Source organism: Chelon labrosus (assembly GCF_963514085.1).
Source record: "Chelon labrosus genome assembly, chromosome: 10".
Classification (NCBI taxonomy): Eukaryota; Metazoa; Chordata; class Actinopteri; order Mugiliformes; family Mugilidae; genus Chelon; species Chelon labrosus.
This window is the reverse complement of record NC_140360.1, coordinates 24032378-24050395: the sequence shown is the minus strand read 5'-3', so window position 1 is coordinate 24050395 and position 18018 is coordinate 24032378. Positions and strand designations below refer to the sequence as shown.

Here is an 18018-nt window from a genome sequence, read left to right as displayed (position 1 = left end):
CAGTTTCTTGGCCTGCTTTCATGTCGAGGGCTGTTTTTTAATCCACGAGGTCGACACAGCGGCACAATCTGACCTTCAGCAGACAGACTGGAGACACACACACACACACACACACGATCAGCTCAAGATCAGATTGACATCACAAATCAGGAGGTTTTTGGTACAACAAATACAACATGTATGGAGTAATATATTTGTAATATCGCATAAAATCTTGCTCTGCAATTATTTGGTTTTGTGAGTGTATGTATGTTTTACTCAAGTGAGAAAATGTGTATCATGATGAACTGTTCTGAGAGCAAATCCCCTCATCAAAATCTTTTCTGGCTCTCTCTTTTGACAGAACACGTAACCTCTCCGGTGGTTCTCCCAGACCTCGTCACGCCAAGAAGATCCATTTCATCAAAAACATGAAACAGTACGACACAAGAGGCAGCAGGTGCGACACACACACGCGTTGTTCTGCATTAATGTTGTTCTATATCATCATATATCTAATTCCTGTCTGGTAAAGAAATGGCAGTTCAACCATACGTTTTAGCTTATTTATGCTTTGTGTATTTTATTAATAGTTATTAATAGGCAGAAGTTCAAAATAGCTGTCATCACTACTGTTCCATTGCTCCAGCCAAAGTTTTGTCCAGGTGTAAAAAATTTTTGGCAGCATGTTAATTCCTCCTGTCCACAGTGTGTGGAGTTACAGAACAACATGACACGCCAAGGTCAGGACAGTAGACTTAGCACTGTGTCCACTCTACCTGTGAAAAAGCAACAGGCTGCTTGTCGTTTTCAAACTGGAAGCCGACTTCAGCTTTTTCTCACTGCTCCAATGACACGGTGACGCATCAACCAGTCATGTGTTTGATTCACCAGTTCACTTTTAAAACGCAATAATGACATAACAACATCATTAAGCTCTTGAGCAACACTCGAGCTGGCCACCTTTAGTGTGATTATGACATTCAGTAACAGACCAATATTAAAGAGCTTCCAGGAATAAATGCCAAGTGTGACATTGCGTCATCACGTTGCGTGTCTGGACTAAAAAGTTGCACATGAACATACCGTAAAGACTGCAGCTAAGGCCAGCTTGAACACATCAAATTCCTTGTATGTGCGCACACACTTGGCCAGTAAAACTGATTCTGATATGTTCTCCACCTAAATGAAAGGAAATAACTGTTAATACCAGCAAGTGGCAGTAGTGTGTATTCATCGTTCAAGACGGGAAACTGAAGATCTTCTATTAGCTGGGAGGCTAGGACACTAGAAAGGTCTTGCCTCCTCTGAATCATGCTGATTCAGAGTTTATTAATTCTAGATTATAATGTTGTTGTGAAAGAATGTGTGTATTTGATTGTTTAGGTGAAGATAAAAACGAGAACAGCCTTCTGTGTGTCCTTTGTAGTCCATTGTCACTTACATTTGTCCTCTTCTGCACTGGTTTGTTGAGCTGGTCTGGTCAGAGTGTTCTCTCTCACCTATGTCCCCACAGGTCAAAGTGTTGATCATTCCGTTATGACTCAGTCTCTGAAACCTTTATGCTTGACATACTCAGCTGACGTGCAGAAGTGTGCAGCCTTTGCTCCAATGTAGGAGGGGAAGTGAGCTTGTGGTTCAGCTAGAGGTGCCTGGACAGTGTCATTCCTTCATGTTCATTTCTTCTCCTATTGTATTCTATTCTAGTCCTTCCTTGCCAAGTGTATAAAATAGAGCTCTGTGTCAAAGGGCTACTCGTCAGATAATAATAGACTGACGCATGATTGTTTTTGAATAGATCCAGCTAGAAGCACCAGAGCCATTTGTAATTGAGCCAAGTCATTATGTTGTCGCAGAGAATAGTGTGTTGCTTACAGAGGAAAGTAAATGACAGAGCTTTCCTTAGAACTTGTTGTTAAGCCTCAGAGTTTAGGTAATGGAGTGATTTCTAATGCGTCATAGTAGTTGTGTTGATTTGGAGAAAGCCAACACACCAACCGCACTAAAACTTTTGGCTTCAGAAAACATGATCTCACTTGAGTGAGAAGGTAAAGAGGGGGACATTTATGGACCTTTTTAAAAAATTTAATTTAATTAAAAAAATATTCTGGAAGTTTTGATTATAGTATGAAACGAGGAAGAATAAAGAGGAATGAACAAATGTTATCACCACTGTGTGTGTTCTGTGTGGATGTAGAATTTATTAAATGTGATTTTCATTAATATACATTGACAGTGACCATATAGATTAATATAGTTCATCATGTCTGCTCAGTGGATCAGCATATAGTAAAGTTTGTGTCTTTGAATATGTAATCGTGATGGGCATATAGTACATTTGGCACCTCTTACCAGCTCTCAGGTGGTTCATTTATAAATAAGAATAAGAGCAAAGGAGCATTTCATTCTAAACCGTGACACGGTTGTTTCACCCAGTTACATTTGGTGCTTTAATTTTTCATGGATTCCTTTGTTTCATGACTTGTTGTTGATTCTTAATGTAGTTGGTCAGATTTAACCTCAGGGTTAGTAGTTCAGCTCTCAGTGGGAACGTTGTTGTTCTTGAAGGTGATTGTGGAGTAGTGTGTCCCCAGTGTTATGACATGTGTGCTAAAAAATAGATGAGGGGAGGGCTATCCAGAAGTCACGTTTGCAGCATCCCCTGTGATGCTTCTGCTCTTTCCACTGAACTCCCTGGTGACTTCCTGCTCTTAACTTTCCCATGCATCACAGGCAACAAGCTGTGTGTGTGTGTGTGTGTGTCAGTGGCAAACACAAACGACAATTGTAAACAAATTAAAACCCATAATTTGTCTCGAGAAGAGGAGAAGCAGCAGTGTGTCCACACTGAATTGCCTAGCAGGAAGGCACATATTTAGTTTAATAAAGAACTAAACTTTGAACCACTGTGCTCCTCCTCTATTTTTGTCCCGTTTATTCAATAAATTGCTTGTTAGAATGCTACGTCCCGAATTCTGAATCATGGCCACACGGCATGCCTCTTTATTGATCCGAGAATAGTCTAGTGAGTCATCCACCCAGTTCTGAATATCGATAATGTTGTGTCTGTAAAAAAAAAAAATAACCACATTGTTTGGATGAGCCGGATAATACAAGCTCATTTTGTAATGGTATCCATAGAAAACACGATCTGGCAACACAAGGGACAGTCTCAATTCAAACCTGGAGTCGGATGAGAAGATCTGTGGTCACCATTTGCCAGCAGCCAGTAGATCTGGAAATGCACTTTTAAATGAATTCTTGTCAACATTTATGTTTCATTATAAGTGTTTATCTGTGTTTTCTTTTGCATTTTGCTCTCTAGCTAGCAGCACATGACCTTGCAGCATGCGGCTTCAAATGGATTTGTAATTCTAGAAAAAAAAAATGAATTTTGGGCTTACTTCTTTACTACTCAGTTCTATTTGCTAATATTGTTTAATCCAGATTATGTAACTACTCTGGATTTACTGCTCTCTCTGCCAGTATTCTGATTAACTGGACAGCTGGATGGTGTCTTAGTCTGATTTGGCTCAGTTTTAAATTGGGAGCATTTGCTTCTGTTCTATCGGACGGCCTTTTCTGTGTTTAAGTGTTGACTTCATTGTGGAATTCAGACAGTGTGTGGTCTTTGTGTGTGAGAGAAGCACAAGGTCAGTGATTTGAGGTCTCCCAGTGGCTGGATATAGCAGTAAGTGATCCTCTCAGAGATAAGTGTGTATATGTTTTCACACTCTATGAATCATTTTCCAGTCTCTTTGGTTCCTGGGCCAAACATAATGACTGTAAACATTTGCCTCTTGAGACAAACCAGAATAACAATACTACGGCGTCTGCTCCTCATGGGTTTATACTCCAGAGGAGCTGCGATATAGAAACAAAACAACACATGCCTACCCTGTTCCAGTGAAACCCCAACGTGTCACCATTATAAGAGCCTATAGGGTAAAAATGCTACCCATAGCTTAATAAGGAGTGTGTCAAGTGTGCATGTGTGTGTTGCGCCTTATCCTGCTGTTACGCAGTTCATTTCCACCAGCTCAGAATATTCTTACTTTATAGCTCTTTGAGGTACAAGCAGATGACTTCAGGCTTTCGTTGTATGTGATCCTGACAAAAACCATGGCTTTGTTTAATAAACGTGACCTGCTCTATCTACTCCTTGTAGTCACTGGTTTACATTACATTTCTAGTGACAGGGGGAAATGCACAGTCATAAAAATTAAATTAATTTTATTAGTTTGGTTCTGTTGTGATCTTTGCTGTACAATAAGGAAGCTAATAAAAGTTTAGTATTCATAAAATGTGCAGTAATGTCCTGTTAAGTCAATATGTTACGGTAATAGCAATATACAGTACTTAGTAACACTTAGAATAGGAGTACAATTTTAAATAAATCAATGTATTGTCAGGCTGAGTTGGTTGGGAACAGAGATGTCATAAACAGACTTTATGGTATAATATTCAGGTGCCTGTATGTCTGCTTCATAATAGATATCATAATTAAAGTTTACCGCAATTAAATTTACCTCATTCACAATTAACGAATGATATCTAATAAAACACTAATGTTCTCAAGATTCTCCATGGTTACAGTGAAGCCTTCATCATTTGTGCTTAAAGTAAACAGAAGATTATGCAACACGACTGAGTAGTGGAACATTTACATTAGCTAAGACATTTAGTTGTTAGGAAAAGCACAGTTCAATATACTACATTTCACATTTCTATCAAAATAGCATCATATTATTAACAATAGATTTGACATTCATGGCTTTTGCACACAGAGTGACATTATTCTAACAAACCCTTGTGGAACGGCAGCTTCCTGGGTGAAACTGGCATATTAATTTCCTGACCAACAGTAGCTTATATTGAACAACTCCTCAACGTTTTGGTAATGTTTACATTTACTGCAGCATCACAGCGACCGAAGCCACTCTGCCTGTACAGTCTTTGTTGTACTTAATGGGAAGGCAGCAAACATGTCAATGTGACTGAGTTCTTTTTGATTTATTTCTCAGCACAGGTTTTGAGATAATTCTGTGGTTTTTTTTCAATGAAAATATCAGACACTAAATGTTGCTGCCCACCTTGACAATCCCGCACAAATCATTCATTTATTCAACCTTTATTTCAAGAGGGAGGCTCACTGACAGTAAGCGAGAGTCACCTAGACAGATGTAATAACTGCATATCCACTGATGTTTGTGTGTTTGTGTTTCAGGATTGTGCTCATCTGTGCCAAGAGGTCTCTATGTGCTGCCTTCTCTGTTCTGCCCTATGGAGAGAGCTTCTACCTCAGGTTATAAACAAATACTCTCAAACACACACACACACACACATACACACCCCTGCACGTGCACTTTTTTGGCTCAGTGTGAGGCCAGATGAAAGCACAGGAATTAAGAGGAGATGGAAGCTAGTCACAGAAAGAAGAAGAAGAAGAAGGAGAGGAGGATGCAGTTTCTTTACTGAGACAAAGCGAAATGAGAGAAGCAGTTGCTCAGAAAGTGGTTTCTTAGGAAGGGGAGGAGAGCTTTGTGAGGATTTTCCCATGTGCCTCAGAGCCCTCTGACTTGACCTTGGGCCTGACTGACTGGTGACACATCCTGACATAATCACAACAAAAACATCCACATAGATACAGACTGAGGTTTTATCGGACATTTACAGATAAGCATGGAGCAGAATGTACATTCAGTCAGGGTTTCCCATACATTGTTAATACTATGGCGGCCCACCAGGGTCTAATTTACTCCTCCATGGTCTCATAACGAATCGGAAATATTTTTGCACATTTCAAACAACGTTGTGCTTGCGTTGTTTTTCCTGATTCTCCCTCCCCTCCCCCCAAACCCCCAACACACACACCGGTCGATCACCTGACAGAGAAATCTGCATGAACAACATGCTACTCACGTAGCCTGTGAAGCTATTTGTGTAGTTCGCTAATAAAAACCAACGTTTAAAAGCTGGTGTTTTATGCCTTTAATTTTTTAGACCATGGAAATTTAAAGTTAAGCGAGCTGATCAAAACCTGGAGGAAACGACTCCAGACGTAACACGAACTAACTTCACTTTATAAGAGCTAGCTAGTACAGTTAAATTCAAAAAGATTTTATTTAATCTTACATAAATGTGTCCATAGAAAGCCACATCTCAACAGCTTGTATTTTGTATTCATGTACAGGCTGCTGCTAATTGTCGCTAAATCGTGAAATTACTGTAATGGCGCTAAATCCAATATTAGCGTCATTACGGTAATTTGATGAAGGACAAAAAAAAACAACATATGATCTTGAGAAAAAATCACCAGGGTCTTGCGAAATCTTGTGGTAAACACTGGTTCATTATATTATATTTCCTTTTCACAGCCTCGCACACACAGATGTACCAAGAGTACAGAGTAACTATACTCTTGGTACATCATTTTTTCTTCAGTGTCCACACACTGGTAATTTATTGTAGCTTTTGTGCACACTTCTCATCACATCACACTCACTCCAAGTGCGTACGTTGTGGTAAGCATCAGTAAAACAGGAAGTAATCAGCTATGTACCTTGAGATTATTATAAATGCACATTTCAGTTCCCTCTCTGTCTGTTACACACACACACCCACACCCACACACACCCACACCCATGTTCTGAGGCTTAATCACACTGGTCTTTTTTTTCCGTTTGCAGAGGAAGTGATGTCAGGCATTACATTTTTATCTAGAAGCTGGTGCTCTGATCTGACACTGTGAAAGTTTAGTGAGTTCAACATGTGGATGTGGTGAGAAGTGACCTTTGACTATTGACTCACAGAAAAGGCACATTTCAAAGCTGCTTATTTGTCAATTGTTTGACCTATTTTTGACTCTTTATTGAATTTGTTGTTTTTTGTTTTTAGTCTTGCTATGGCTACATTTTTGTATTAAAGATGCTTTAAAAATTACAGTTGAAAAGGTCACAACAGTTTCTCTTTTCTGCAGATTAGCTTAGAAATGCTCTGGCAGCAGCTCATGGATATGAAAAACAGAGCATCTCAAGTTCTAGGGCTAAAAATATCAAGCTCTACTTGTAGGTGGCACCAGAGTAAACGAGTGGAAAGAAATAATTAGTTAGTTGATTAACAGAAAATGAATCAGCAGCTGTGGTGCTGATCAATGTCAGTCTTTTTTCAACTAATCAAAAAATAATGGGTAGATTAATTGATGGTGGAAATAATGGTAAGATGCAGCTTCAGAGAAGGTCAGGAAGTTTAAACTAAAAAGGTTTATCTCCTAGGAAGAATTTTAATAGAGTATCTTTGTCATATGTATTGTACAAATTTTCTTCTGACTTTCTTTGTGATTATGCGATTAAAGAATAGCAATAATGAAAGAGTTGTATTTTAAGCTAATTTGTGTAATGTTTCAGTTGTTCAAATATTTGCTCTGTGGCAGTTCCAGTCCTGGAGCTACAGTATGGATGTGTTAAGAAGAGATAAAAACCTGAAACAAAACATTTCTAAAAAACACCATTCAACAAGATATATTTTTCTAAACCCTATGACTTGGGATTAATGTAAACTGCTCCAGTGTTCTAAATATGATTTCTCACGTTGTGAATCTTTGACTTGAACTATGAATTTGAATTAATGTTGGTAAAGCTGCTGCTCTGAGGGTTTTGCTTTCAATAACTGTGGATGTTTAGAAATAAGAAAAACATTTTAACTCCTCCAATTTGACAAGTTTATGTGATTGTTCTGTATTTGTTTGACTTCTGTGTTGGTGAGCATTTGGCCATTTTTATCTCTCAGTCAAAACTCATCTCTCTCTCTCTTTTCCTTCCTTTCTTTTTTTTTTTTAGTGATCCTACATTAAACCACCCCAGGAGGAGACACTCCTCTGGAAACATCTCCACCACTCTGGAGATGCTGCCAGGACTGGAGGGTTTCCAGCTGGACCCTTATGGCAGGGTAGATATAGTGCAGCCATTCACACACATTCACACGGACAGATAAGAGGTTTATTCAGAGCATATGTTGTAAATGTGTCTCCTGCCTCCATCTTTATCTCTGTCTTTCTTTGCCAGTCTGTGTCGTACGCTCAGTTCCTGTACCCCACTAACGCTCTGGTGAGGCAGAAGCCATCATCGATCAGCGACCTGACGCTGCAGATCCCTGTGTCCAGGAGCACACACAGCATGCCGGGCAGGAGCTACCCACCCAGCCGACTGAACAGCACTCTGGGACTGGACCTCGGTAATATACACTGATCAGCCGTAACATTTAGACCGACTGGTTATAATCACTGGTCAAGTGAATAACCCTCGTTATATTGTTGTCATGGGTGGCTGTGAATGGTAGGGGGTGAACATTTTCTTCTCACGGTGTTAGAAGCAGGAACAAATGGGCAAGTGGAAGGATTTGAGTGACTCTGACATGGAAAATTTTGATGGCTAAACAGCTGGGGAACATAAGGGACCAGGATGGAAGAAACATCTTCTTGCAACAATGTTTAGGTGTTGGTATGTGTCCAAAGTAACATCCACATAAATGCCAGGACCCAGGTTTCCCAAAAGAACATTAGATCTTAATGTTATCATCAATGTTATTCAGTTCGCAGATTGTGAGTTTTAATGTCGTGGCTGTTGTCTGCCAACACACATGCTGACGTGATCCAGTTTCAGCTCATTATATATGTCTCCTAGGACAGTTTTCATTCCATGTTATGCGACACATTTTGGATTAATAGTAATCTAAGTAATTTTTCATTTTAAGCCCCAGTTACACAGCTGGTTAAATCAGAATAGTGTGATTTAAGCCTCACTGTGTCATGATGCATCAGTATTAAGTTTAATCCAGGAAGCAAAGGCAGAGGGTAGGACGGACACAGAAAAGAAAACAAACACAGGATGGACTTATGATGAGATGAAACAAATTGTTGCAGCTGTGCTGGACCATCATCCTTTTTATATTTTAAACATATGTGTGCACACCCTGTGTGTCGCGTCTTTTTTTTTTTTCTTTTTTCTTTTTTTTCAAACCCTCAGTGACAAAACCCTGCATTAGTTTCTAAACCCCTCTCTCTAATCCAAAACCTTTCATCAATGCAACGCAGCTGTGTGTTTGAGGGTGTGTACCATTCGTGTTAGTGTTCACACTAATATCGGGTTTGTATTTTTAGTCTTCTTGTGACGCATTTTAATGTTGTGCTCCTGAGGCTTCTGTATTTGCGTGTCATGATGGTTAGGAAAGTAGCCTTAGAAACGGTCATTCACTTGGAGTGACTTCTTTAAGATGATTCTGCCATGCGGCCTTGCGCAGTAAACATCTGCAGTGTTTGACCTCCCTGCTGGTTAAACGACAATGTCTCACATGTATTAATGGTATGCTCAGATATACCTCTTGTAATGCTATGAAACAGAGTGGGTTTTTCTTTTGATCAATAGTGGGCAGCACGAATGCAGGAATGAAGATGACTGCTAACAAGCCAACAGGTAAACAATGCAGGATGAAAATGAGGGAAGAGATTCATTGTTATTCACTGATAGCCCTTAAGAAAACACACTTTTTATGATGTTTGTTTACAAGAACACCTGACAGAATATCATTAAATAGACACAATATGAAATAATAGTCTAACGGTATCATTGCCAGGCTACAACAGTAAGTTAACCCACATTTCCCTACTTCCACATTACGTGTTTTGTATCACATCTTTCAAAGTTAAAAGCAACTAAGCGATTTCTACAAGACAAAGAAGGCATAAGTAGCTAAACATGTTATAGATTTAGCCCCGTCTTCTCATCTGAGTCAAAAAGAAACCAAACAAAGGCACTTTGTAATTGATGGTGAAAATAATAATCCTTATTATGTTTAGGCTCCTTATTACTCAATGGCAGTCTTCTCACTTGTTTGTGTGTGGTAGTATGTATCAAGCTGATACCTCACCTCAGTTTTACACTTGACAAAACATTTATCATTATTTCTGAATGAATATGTGTCTGATTCTAGTGAGTTGAATGTGTGTGTTGTTCAGGTGTGGAAGACGTGACAGATTACGACCCCAGCATCCTCAGTGACCCCCAGTGGCCTTGTGGGAAGCACAAACGGGTGCTCATATTTGCCTCCTACATGGTAAGAAAGCACTAAAGACTTTTATTTGACACCTTTGATTGTAGTGCATTATTAGACTACAGTGTTCAGGGCTGCAGGACTGTGAATGCGCTCTAGTGTTGCAGCTTGATGCTGGTGTTCCTTGTCAGAGCCTGTAATTTATCTCAGGGTTGTCATAGCTGTTATCTTGCAGCTGTTTTCTAAAAATAGATGCACCATTTTTATCATCCAGTCTGTGCTTGAGTGACCTCAACAAGACACTTTTTAATCAGACATTTTGACTTGGCAGTGACATATTGAAATTCAAGACTCTGGCCTTAATCTAAATCAGATTTTCTAACGGCATCATCTGGATTTATCAGCGACATCACAAAGCTGTAATCTAATATGGCAGTGTTTCAGGAGAACCAATTTGAGAGATTTAATCTAATTCAGACTCTTCTTAGGATTTTTTATTATTATTATTTTAAACAAAATGCCTAATAATGTGGGAAGTGTGGTGGACAACTTCCCGTCCCAGTGACCAAAATCTTTAAATGTCAGGTTAACAAATGGCAGTTAAATGACATCTGGAACATAACACATGGCAAAGATAAAGTCTATATATAAGGAGTTCAACACTTAAAGCTTTGCCAGTCAGAAAGTTGTTGTTTGTTCTAATCCAAACAGGTTTGTTACTGGATGATGCACTGATTAGGGCACAAAAATATGATCACCCATGCCTAATATAATCTCGGTCCTTGATGCACTCATAAACAGCTCCCACCTGCCGTAGTAGGGACTCTACAGATATCGAAAAGCTTAAAGACATTAGCGTAAGTACGAACTCTTCAGTTTTAGTCTAATAGAGCTTTACATCCTCATTGTAAGTAGATAATCAGCGCTGTTTCCTTCATCTGTGAGTTTCCATAATGTTTTAGTTCTCTGGTGCGTGGCTCATATCACCAACAAAAAGTCAAGAAACAACTGGCAAATGTTGCTGAATTGTCTGAATGGTTGACACAAGTTAATACGTTCTTTAAAATCGTAATATGCATTATACCGTCGAGTGTAAAATTTCAACTACTTAAGGAGTTTTTAACAAGTAGCAGGGTGATAAACTGAAGGAGAGGCTGTCAGAGAGCAAATAAGGAAGTGTAGAGCAGGAGGAAGGATGGAGGATTGAAGAACTGAGAGTAATCACACGCTCACTCACAAAGCTTGTTCACAACAACATAAGTATCCTATACGCAGCAGCTTAGATTTATCCCTCCACTGAGATGAATTAAAATTTATGGACACACACACTTCATCAGAGGGGATTACAGCTGAGGTGTGCTGCTGTGTCACAGATCATACTGTGAGTGCATGTCTGTGTTATTAATACACGGTGTCATTTCACCACCTACTGTAAATGTCACCTCTCACCTAAACTAATACGCACCCTTAGAATAGACACGGTCAGGATTTCCATCACACAGCCTTAAGGCCTGTTCAGACCTTGCATTAAGATCTGATCTTAGCTATATGATCTAAAGTCACCAGCTATAGGTACGCGTGCTCAGACATGGCATTAACATGGCTTCTCCAAATGCATCTCCAGATTCGATTTCGGTTTTCATTTTATGTGTGTGTGTCATGGCTTTGACGGTTTGTTCGTTGATTGAGGAAATGTAAATTCTTTCCTAGATTTATTTATTTTTTAGCTAGTTAACAGCCACAAAGACAGAATATTTTAAGGCTCACATAAATAATGAACAGACCTCACCTACGGTGCTTTTTCCTGTTCAGGTGATCATTTATAATGGTGGTTGTGTTTTGTGGTTTGTTTTCTAAAAGAATGAGGCAAAACTCAGGAGCAACCCTGTTGAGTATAGGCAGTCTCTAATGTGACTCATTGTGTTCACACTACAAAGTCCAAATGTGGTCAGAGATCAGATCTCTCAGATGCGATCACAAAGCGTCCCTGGTCCTGCATGTATGCAGAAACCATGACCCTTAACCACACTCTGTGAACACACTGTGACAAGTACCTTAACTATTTAACACTTACAAGGGTTTTTATTCAGTGACATTCAGTGAGCTAGACAGAAATTGTAACTCAAAAATAAATTTAAATCACAGAATAATAAAATAAGTTGTCAATGACAACATAAAAGGTAGTAAAATAGTTTAGTCCTGGTCATAATAACAGAATCACTGAGAAAAATATTTACTCCTTTAGTGTTTCCATCCTCATGAGATCATTTACGTTCACGGGCCATTGTTTGACTTATAAATATCTCTGCTTGCACTTCAACATGAGTTTAGGTCTCTTCCCTCCTCTGTTTATTCTACTTTTGCGTCTTTTTCCCTTCCCTTTCTTTTTCTTTGGCCACTCTATAACTTTCCTGTTTTATCCTCCAGACGACAGTTATAGAGTACGTCAAACCTTCTGATCTGAAGAAAGACATGAACGAGACTTTTAAGGAGAAGTATCCTCACATTAAACTCACCCTCAGCAAAATCCGCAGGTATGTTTTTTCTTAATAGACTAAATACTTTCTACTAACTCTCAGAAATGGAAAGTCTTTGACTTTGTGACTTCTTCTCTGTCTCAGCCTGAAGAGAGAGATGAGAGTAGTCGGGGAGGACTGTGGCCTGCAGCCTGTGACCATCGCGATGGCGTTCGTCTACTTTGAGAAGCTGGTGCTGCAAGGTCGACTCAATAAACAGAACAGGTATGTTAAGGCCTGTTCGTCACATAACTCAACAGTAGCATTTGTATCGTTGCTCGTCATCAGTGATCAGTGTGTAATGCAGGAGAGGCCCCCACTGTGTTTCTTTTTAGGTAGCTTATTGTTAATAGCAGGAAAAACAATCCCCAAACTATCCCATTACAATCAATATTGTCTTGTTGATCATCCCCATTTGTAATGAGCTGAATTCCAAAGACATGTGCTCTTCTTTCTCCTATAAACCACATAAACCAAATCAGCAGTCTCTCTGCTATTATTAAAGTCCTGGAAATCATGGAAAATGCACGTGTATTAATAATATTCATTTTAAAAAGCAATAATGTGTAAATTAACTTCAAATTAGACATTAATATTGCTTCACCTGATTGCACTTTAATGAAACTGTTGAAAGAAAACATGAATTAGACCTTTTCCAAGCCTAGCAGTGATTATTCTGTACTGTAGGTGCTGCAATCCTGTTCAGCTGAAATCCATACAGGGAACAAATTCAAGCCAGCTGCAGCACCCTCTTCTGTTTTGTTTTAAACAGTGTTGTAGGTGGAAGCTGAGGGACTTAATAATTATTATTTAAACTTTAAAACAACCATTGCTCTGATCACTTTTTATTTCTTCCTCACATCAGGACCGTAGCGTCACATTTGTCAGGACCCTGCGAGGACATTCTGATGAGACTCCTGTGACCCTGCCTTTAATAAGCAGAGAACTCCTTTCACCTAAATGGTTGTTGTTGTTGTTTTACAGGAAGCTGGTGTCAGCTGCCTGCATCCTCTTAGCTGCTAAGATCAGCAGTGACCTGAAGAAACAGGAGGTCAAACACCTCATTGACGTAAGTCTCACACACACAGTGTCATGGTGGTGCCCTCTGCCTGTCGCTCAGATCATGTTGCTCTCGCTCAGGTGTTTGTGAGACTGATCTACCTGAGCAGGTGGAAAATGACCTGCATGTGTCTGAGCTTTAGCTTCTGACCTTCACAGTTGAATTCATGATGTTTGTTAGTAATAAATGCCGACTGGGACAGTAGCATGGAATATATAATTTGCCAGTGAAGATAATAAAAACATATATATACGGTGTCTTAAAAATAAATGTCAAAAAAACTTTCTAGTCTAGAAAAGGCTCTGATTACTGTGATCATCCTGACACACATGAACAAAACAGATATCAAAATAAAATGTTATAAATAATAATAACAGTCCATCCTTATTTTATAGTAAAGTTTGGTTAAGAAAGGATGTAAGTTTGAGTGGCTGTGTTTTAGCTGATGCTTTAAATATATTCCTGGATCACCTCAGGACATCTCTACACGACTCATTTGAATTGCATATCAGAAAGTGTTTGCCTTGTTCCTCAGACCCACCACAAGGAAGTGATGTTGCACTAACCATTTTAAATGCAACTAAAAACTGAGATAGAAAATAAACCTTATCATAGATACGTGGACACAGAACATTTCTTAATTCATTTCATCAGGAAGCCATCATTCTGTCTCATTCTTTCTTGTCTGTTCTGACTCTGTAGAAGCTGGAGGAGCGTTTCAGGATCAGCAGGAGGGAGCTCATATCCTTTGAGTTCACCATCCTGGTTGCCCTGGAGATGGCGCTCTACGTCCCTGAGAGTAAAGTCATGCCACATTACAGCCGACTAGTGCAGCAGCAGCAGTTGTAGCAGCACTGCGGCACACTTCTCCTTCTCTCCAGAGACACTCGCACCTTCTGGCTGCAACACTGTGAAGGACGGGGCTTCATGACGCCTGGTTCAGAGGCTCGGAGAAATCATCCTTCTCTGCGCTCAACGTAGTCACCAAAGTTCAGCCACGCTGTGTTGGAGGTAAAAGAAAACCTGGGCTGGCAGTGGCTGGCTCAGAGGCATAGCAGCACGAAAGCACCTTCGCCTTTTCTCCTCCCTCAAACACCAAAGTGGTGACACACTAAAGGTGTTTTGACCAGCAGAGAGCTAGTTCAGTTCAGCAACCAGAGAATAAGTTATCTGGTAGTGAACTAAGACATTTCACCTGCAGCACCAGTCCAGCACATGGCTACTCCTGGACTGTGCTCACTCTTTGGAAAATGTCTTCTCAAATTCAGCTGAAGTACGTATTGGCATTAAAGTTGACTTTCTCTGGTCAAACAGGCACACTTCTGCATTCGCCCGTTTAGTTTTCTGGCATCTAGTCCTCACTGGAAACCTGTATAACTTATTTTTACAGTGGCCAGGAACTTTGTCACAAACAAGAACCAAACCGGTTCTCTGTTGGTGTAAAACCCTTTTCAGAGATGAACTGATCCTATCACTGGAGGTTCGTTGATCACAAGCTCTCCTAAAAATGTCTCACCTTATTATTTAACATTATTTCTTATTCTTCTCTTTCCTCCTCCCTCCTCCTCTTCTTTATCCCTTCCATCAGCTTCTTCTACTTCCCCTCCTCCTTCTTCCCCTCAGTTGTTTCATTAATACCAGAACAGCTGCAGCAGTTAAATGGAAAATGATTCTGCAGACCATAAGATTACTCCATTTGCTATACCACCCCAGATGGAGAAACTAAACCTGGCGGCTGTTAAACAGACACATCACTTATGGTACAGACCTGCAATGACTCACTGGTATTTTTGGACACTGACACAGAAAACAAGAGTTAGTCTGCGGAAATGTTAATCCTGTTTAATGGAAGGAACTCAGAGACTTCCTCATTCTGTCTGCACTGTGAAGAAACATCACAGATACCAAAAAGCTTCTGATTTATGGACGACCTTAGAAAAACATTTCATTATTTATTTTCTTTTCACTATATCATAAAGGGACAAATATAAAACCAGACCGAGGTTTCTACAGAGATGTTAGTTACAGTTTTTCCTTCATATTACAGCAGCGAAAACAGAAACATTGGAGGAAAAACAACCGTGCTAACACTTCCTGTAGAGCCTCTGTTGTTTTTTGCACTTTGCCTTTTAGCTTCACAGTCCTGAATCTTTATTTTGTCACTATGGTCATATTTTTATACGTGTGGAGTATCTTCTTGTAATGTTGTACATTGAAAAGTGGCCGAGTAATTGAGATTTATTTATTGCCAGTAATCCTCCACATGAGGAATTATGAATGGCAGTTGTTTGAGTATCAGACCTGCAGGTGTTGTTCTCTCTTACTAGATAATGTAACTCCAGATGTGTGGACATGATTCTTCATCTTGAAGTATGACGTCAACGTTCCTCCACCAACGTTATTTTCTCTGGTGTGTTAAAGAACTTGGGTTCAACAGTTGGAGTTTATCTGCATCTTGTGTTGGAGCAGGAGAGTTGATTGTGTTCACGCCAGATTTGTATGGTGAGTTCTGTACATGACCTGAACGCAAACCATCAAGAGTATCAGGTGTTGGATTCTGTTGTCTTCCATAAGGATTAATGGCCAAGCATACGTGTCTACCAAAGCTGCTGCAATGCTACTTTTTAATATCTGGTCTAAGTCTGATGATGTCGATCATCGATACTGAGTATATACATGAGTATGATTTTATCAGTAATGGCTTATGCACATTGTATTTTTAATCAAGTTAGAGCACAGAGGGAAACTATGTTGTTTAATTTTAGCCCTGTTAGGTCTATATGTGCAGAAACTAATCTTTAAGTTCTTTTCTGCAAAATAAAACCCACAATGACTCAACAGACAGTCCCAGGCACTGACCACCAACCAAGAAATAAAACTCTTAAACACATCACACGTCAGGTTAAGGTCTGTGCAGAACTTTAGCTCTCCAAGCTGCAGTTTTTATCTCTCCTGCTTTAACAGATGTGATGCAGTAGAATCCACTCTGTACAATTTGCACTGATGCACTTCTACCAGGATCACACTGTCACAGCAAAGCTTTGCAGTGTCCTGGAGGACGTCCTCTGTTTAAGCTGAACTATATTAAAAGAAGCCCGTCATCGGAGTAGAAACAGCACACCGTCTTCCAAAGTGGTTTTCTCTACATTAGAGATTTGTGATATTGATTCTATGCAGCTTTTTATTCTGTCTGCTGACCTTCATCCTCCTCCTCATCCTCTTCCTCCTCCTCAGTGTGTTTACCTGTAAAGTGCCACAGCGTTTATGTTTTACCTGTCGCTCTTATTTAAACCTCACACGCACACGTTGTATTTACTTTTTGGTTTTGTATCAAATCATTATTATTTGTATTTTATTCTTCTTGAGCACTGTAACACTCTAAAGGGAAATGATTACTAATTGTCTTCCATTGTTATTGTTTTTACATTTTAAGTTAAGGTTGTTAGATTTTTATATCGTGTTCGCTTTTTTTGACAACATGGACGAGCAGCGTTGCAGTCAAGGCATCAAGTGACGGAAATATTATTCATGTTTTGTGTTCGTCTGTTGTTGCTACTTTTGTTCACAACGCATTCACAGAGTACAGGTGGTTATGGACACATCACATTAACTTGTGTCTAGAGCTGATTTATTTTTACTTTTTTACATGACGTTGAACTTCAGTAGCATCAACTGTCTGTAGTGACATCTCTGTACCTACAGAGTCAACAGGCTACACTGCTGGAAGTCAGTATGCAAAACAGGAGGAAGAGAGTGGCTGAAAATATTTATACTAATATTTTGTAAAAGATGAAGACCATATACTGTTAAAACTGCCAATGTTCAATTCAATGTTTATTTTCATTAAAAGATGTAAATGACTGCTGCTTTTTATTGTGGCATGTTGGGACATCTGTTACACTTGAATATTCATGTAATACATAAGTACATATTCATGACAGAGAAATATTAATCGTACATTAAAAAGTGTACAGGGAGGTCACTGATACATTCCACCACATTATCAAACAGTATTTACAGCACAATAAAGCACAGATTGGGTATAATCTACATACAAAATAAACATGTTTTTACTTTTGGTTGTGCAAATGCATGAGCTCATTTTCACTGTTTTTATTTTAAACCCATATGTACATTACATTACATGAATACTTAACCTGGGTACGACCTCTGTCTGTCAGTGCAGGAGGAGATGAATGAGAAGATTTACGGCTCACTGGAAGTGAACAGATCTCACCTTTGTCTGCTAGCACATCATCACCATCCCTTGGAGTTAATAGTCAACCCCTGCCATGACTTGTGAGATGACTCGCTCAGCCACCAGAGAAAGAACTGGGCTGAAAATTGTTTAGATCTTTGCCCAAAGGACTTAGCAGTTTTTAATTTAATAATAATGATAATAATTAGCCTAACTAA

At 39.4% G+C, this 18018-nt stretch overlaps 1 protein-coding gene across 1 annotated transcript in view; it reads left to right on the top strand.

The window, feature by feature from the left end:
- Positions 1 to 17628, top strand: part of cables2b (Cdk5 and Abl enzyme substrate 2b) — a 35760-nt gene extending 18132 nt beyond the window's left edge. Inside the window, exons 2-11 of the mRNA XM_084552535.1 lie at positions 344 to 439; positions 5207 to 5284; positions 7818 to 7926; positions 8043 to 8211; positions 9402 to 9449; positions 9992 to 10089; positions 12454 to 12560; positions 12648 to 12767; positions 13527 to 13611; positions 14305 to 17628. Of these exons, the coding sequence (XP_084408661.1) occupies positions 344 to 439; positions 5207 to 5284; positions 7818 to 7926; positions 8043 to 8211; positions 9402 to 9449; positions 9992 to 10089; positions 12454 to 12560; positions 12648 to 12767; positions 13527 to 13611; positions 14305 to 14451 (1057 nt within the window). The 3' untranslated portion in view covers positions 14452 to 17628. The remainder of the gene's footprint in view (positions 1 to 343; positions 440 to 5206; positions 5285 to 7817; positions 7927 to 8042; positions 8212 to 9401; positions 9450 to 9991; positions 10090 to 12453; positions 12561 to 12647; positions 12768 to 13526; positions 13612 to 14304) is intronic.
- The last annotated feature ends 390 nt before the right edge of the window (positions 17629 to 18018 follow it).